This window comes from Bidens hawaiensis, unplaced genomic scaffold, assembly GCF_021521415.1.
Source record: "Bidens hawaiensis isolate Kalapana, Puna unplaced genomic scaffold, B.hawaiensis_p1.1 tig00016200_1, whole genome shotgun sequence".
Classification (NCBI taxonomy): Eukaryota; Viridiplantae; Streptophyta; class Magnoliopsida; order Asterales; family Asteraceae; genus Bidens; species Bidens hawaiensis.
Window position 1 is genome coordinate 545,097 of NW_027492476.1, and position 4,372 is coordinate 549,468.

A 4,372-nucleotide genomic window follows, 5' to 3' on the forward strand; every position below is an offset into this window, starting at 1 on the left:
TTACTTGAGTTTGATGTTTTCATATGAATGCTTTTAATTTTTAGATTGTTGTTGGTTGTTATAGTCTATACCAAATTTTTATCACATCTTTTCAATGTTAGATTTACTATGTTGGAAACTCGTGTATTAGATGAGTTGAATTACTTATTTGGGCAACAAAATTTTTTGTACGGGTGTGACAGTAGCGAGAACAGTGTTCCCTCTTTGGTTTCGTGGTGAGAACATCAGTCCTAAGGGTGAGGTAGTGAGCTTTATTCGAGCCCGAGCCCGAGCTAAAAAAGTCTTGGCTCATTTCAAGTTTTTTATCGATTCAAGCTCGAGTAGTTAACGAGCTACTTGCACCACTACTCGTGGTTTACAATCAATGCGATGAACAACAGAAGATGTTGGAATCTTTGTGAAGAACCATTGTTGCAGAATTTGTTTAGGGCTTTTTGGTGACCTTTATTCACAAATGTTTGAAATGTCAAATAGATTTGTTTTTGTTTTCTTTTTTTTTTTTCAAACGGCTGGCATTTCATAAAATAAAAACAATACCCAGAGGCAAGCACAAAGTTACAGTACAAGATTAATGTTTGAAAGATTGAAATAACATGAATCTTCTTGTACAAGAATATTAATTTTTTACTTGTTTTTTTAAACAAAATGAAAGAATCCGTCTCCTAGTCTTGAGGTCTTCGAAAATTTTGTCCGGGAGGAAGAAGCAATTGTTGAAGATCCTCTCGTGTCCTACTTTCCAAATAGCCCACAAGGGAGTCGATACAATGGCATGTTACGATTTTTCTGCATAAATTTTGTTCTTACTTTCCAAATAGCCCACAAGGTAGTCGATACAACGGCTTTTAACGATTTTTCTGGACAATGGTTATTCACACACCCCTTTTGGATATTCACACATCCTCTTAACACACATATTATCTATATACACCTTATAAAGGGTGTATTAATAACACATCTCTTTTTTAAACGAACGACCATGAAGAAGTATTGGTGTTCCTCTAGTTAAACAAACGGACATGACCACATGTCTTGTACGTTCATTTATGTTCATTCATTTAACCTTTTTAGGTTTACCAGATTGATGTTCACATGTACTTTTAACTGGTGGTCGCTCGGTTATGTTCATCCATCTATGTGTAATTATGTTCATTTGTTTGTATTCGTTCACGTTTGTGAACCGTTCGTTTATAATATTATCAAACGAACATGACACTCATTTTCTTAATGAACAAACACGGACAAAAAAAAAACTTGTTTGTTTAATTGTTCGTGTTAGATCGGTTAGTTTTCATACTGGATAAAAGCTTAAGTTGCCATGTTTGGACAGTTTGAATGGCAGTTGCTAATGTAGTTATTAGTTATTATTCTCGTGCAAGAATTACTGGAATCCAGTATTATTTTTGTTTTTTTTTTTAACCAATTGTTAATTTTTGCAGCAAGTATCTCAGGTAAGAAAATAGATGCTACAGAAGAACAGGATGTAGCCTCAACGGAGGATAATGGAGTTGCTTCAAAGTTGAATTATATGAAGCGTTGGTTACTCTCACATGCACAGTATTTGAACTTCTTCACTATTCTAATTCTTGCTTCGGTTGGTTTTCTTCTTATATCCTTGCTTAATCTTTATTACATTTTTTGATCTGATTCCGTATATTTCATGTATGTTTGACCTTTATTTATTTATGTAGGTGCCAAATCCTCTATTTGACCTTGCTGGCATAATGTGTAATTTAAATTTACCATTGAACAATCGTATCTGTTGCAGCTGTTTGATACCTATAATTATAAACTGTTTATGTAAATCTGAAATAATCATAGGAAATAGATTTTGGATATGCTTATGCTAGTTAAAGCTGTAATAAACAGATATTTGACTGTTCTGTCCAGTTCTTGAAAAGGTGAATAAGTAATTTCTTTACCCTTTCAAAGATTTAACAAAAAAAGTGTAGAATTTTAAAGGGTAAATAAGCAACTTTATTGTACCGTTGGACAATCATATTTGTAGCAGCTGATTTGATGCATTCAAAGCTGTTTATGTAATAAGCAGATGTTTGACTGCTTTGCTAAATTTATAATATATAAGTTACTAAATAAATGGATCAAGAAGACATTTTTAGAAAAATAAAAGGTTGAGTAGAACTTGAAAGGGTAAATACGTAATTTTATTTTGTCATTGGACAACCATATCCGCTGCCGCTTATATGATATACCTGTTATTCGTAACGGTGTATGCAACATAGCATCAGAATCTGTTTTCTCAAAACATTAAAAATGATTATTTAGATAAAAATTATTATTAAATATGCCTTTATGCAGACGGTATTCATCATCTCAGTGTGCAACAATCAACTTCTCGACTGGATAGAAAACGAGCTAATATGGATGCTTAGCTTCATTCCGGGGGTGGCTTCTGCACTGCCAAACATTGTAGCTAAACTGCATGCAATGAAGGAGAAATACATGGCCGCCCCTTTGCCCGTCACATCAAACGTTAAGGTCAGTTTTTATGTGGTCCCTTTTTTTTATTACTTTTAATCAACTTTTTAAATTTTCATGCTAGTCCTTGTTCAACAAACTATGGCCATGCAAGAAAATAGCATTGCATTTGGCATCTTTTGTTGAAAATATCTCGTATTTGGGAAGCATAGTCGTTTTCCTTGTTCTTATTTTTATTTGGGAGCGATGGTTTGTTTGAAGATGGAACTGAGTATGATAGAAAAGGAAATCAATCACGCTTTTAATTCATTAAGAAAGTTGAGATATGAAATTTAACTTTACAAGCCACTTAAAAGAATAGAAAATTGGTTAGATTTTAAGAGACAGTCGTTCACTCGTTCCTGATGCGTCACGAAAATAGTTAGGTTTTGGGTCGGCTAATATACGACACATCTAATAATGTGTTAACCTGAAAAAAACAGTTTATTAAACTGGTTGGCATGCTAACTCGTTTAAGTAGGGTTTCTAAAAAAGTTAATATATAGGTTTCAGATGGGGTTATTTAAAAAGTGTTGAAACATTTAAAGTTTTACATGAATAAATATATGGGTTGCATTCAGGTTAAGCTATTTAGCCCGTCAAATTGCCAACCCGACACAATTAGCACCCCTAGTTGAATTGACTTATGTTTGTCAAAAGGATTTAACTAAACACAAAACAAGAATTTACTTATTAATGCTAAAATGTGTTTCCAGGTTGTTTTTGCCCCATTACTCGATGAGATCGTCTTACAATCTCTTAGCACTTAGTTTTTTGAATTTCTGTTTTTTCAGGTTAAGTCATGGGACCTATCGTTTGCTTCGGTTTGGAACACTATCGTATGGTTAATGCTGTTAAACTTTTTTGTGAAGATCGTGAATTCAACCGCGCAGAGGTACTTGAAAAAGCAGCAAGAAAAAGAAATGACTGCTTTGAAGAAGAAACTGGAGCAATCAGAGGACAATCAGTAGTTGTGTTTTGATGTTCTTTTTGTTTCTCTTCTTGATTCATGTTAGAAATAGGTATTTTAAGGATTGCCATTGAAGTTGAAGCAAAACTAGAACAAATGTTCAGATTGACTCATCTATAGTGACAATAGTTGCAGATGTTCTGTTGTGTGACCGTTTGGAGGTTTGAGGTTTTAGGTGCAAAAGTTAATTGTTGTTGCCGAACTGAGCGTATCTTTGGACTATGTAAGACTATGTAAGACTGAACCGTAACTGCAATAGCGGAACCCAAACAAAACTCGTAAAAACCGAATTTTGGTTTGGTTTCAGTTTTGCATGTATTAAAACTGAAAAAGCTGAAAGGAACTGAATTATAAATTTTTATTTTAAATTTTAAATGTTAAGTAATTTATAATGATTTAATATAGAGTGTAACACATATTTTAGCTAAAATGTATGATATTAAATTATTGAGTCTGGTCCAAAGTTTTAGGATCAAATTCTATATATGAGGCTATTTTTTTTACTTGGTGGTTTTCAAGCTCAAATAGTAAAATAGAAATCAAACAACTCATACTGAAAAACTAAAATTCTGAAACCTAAACCAAACATTTTTCAAAAACTCTTAAAAACAAGTCTTGAGTGTTGATTTTGATGCAAAAGACTGATATATTGAGTTGAAAGTGTAGATTTTTTCGTCTCTCTTCTTTTGAGTATCACCATGTCTAGAGTATGGCTCTCCACTTAAAGTGCACATACGATATTTTATATTGATTATAGGTGACTTAACATCGACACCCTTCCATATACTGCCTTCCATGTTGGACGTAATTCGTTCTCGAATATAAGACGGTGTCAGGCTAGGTCGAGTGGGCCTGTTTCGAGTTATGAAATTGTGTTAATTATTTAAATAAATTAGGGATAATTTAAATGATTTGTATTTAATTTAT

General features: G+C 33.0%; 1 protein-coding gene across 1 annotated transcript; it reads left to right on the forward strand.

Annotated features, from left to right (window-relative positions):
- The first annotated feature begins 2,273 nt into the window (after positions 1-2,273).
- LOC143550901 (vacuole membrane protein KMS1-like) lies at positions 2,274-3,594 on the forward strand. The gene is made up of 2 exons (XM_077041457.1): positions 2,274-2,496; positions 3,270-3,594. Exons 1-2 carry the CDS (start codon positions 2,311-2,313, stop codon positions 3,444-3,446), a joined length of 363 nt encoding a protein of 120 aa, XP_076897572.1. The 5' UTR covers positions 2,274-2,310; the 3' UTR covers positions 3,447-3,594.
- Positions 3,595-4,372: the final 778 nt, after the last annotated feature.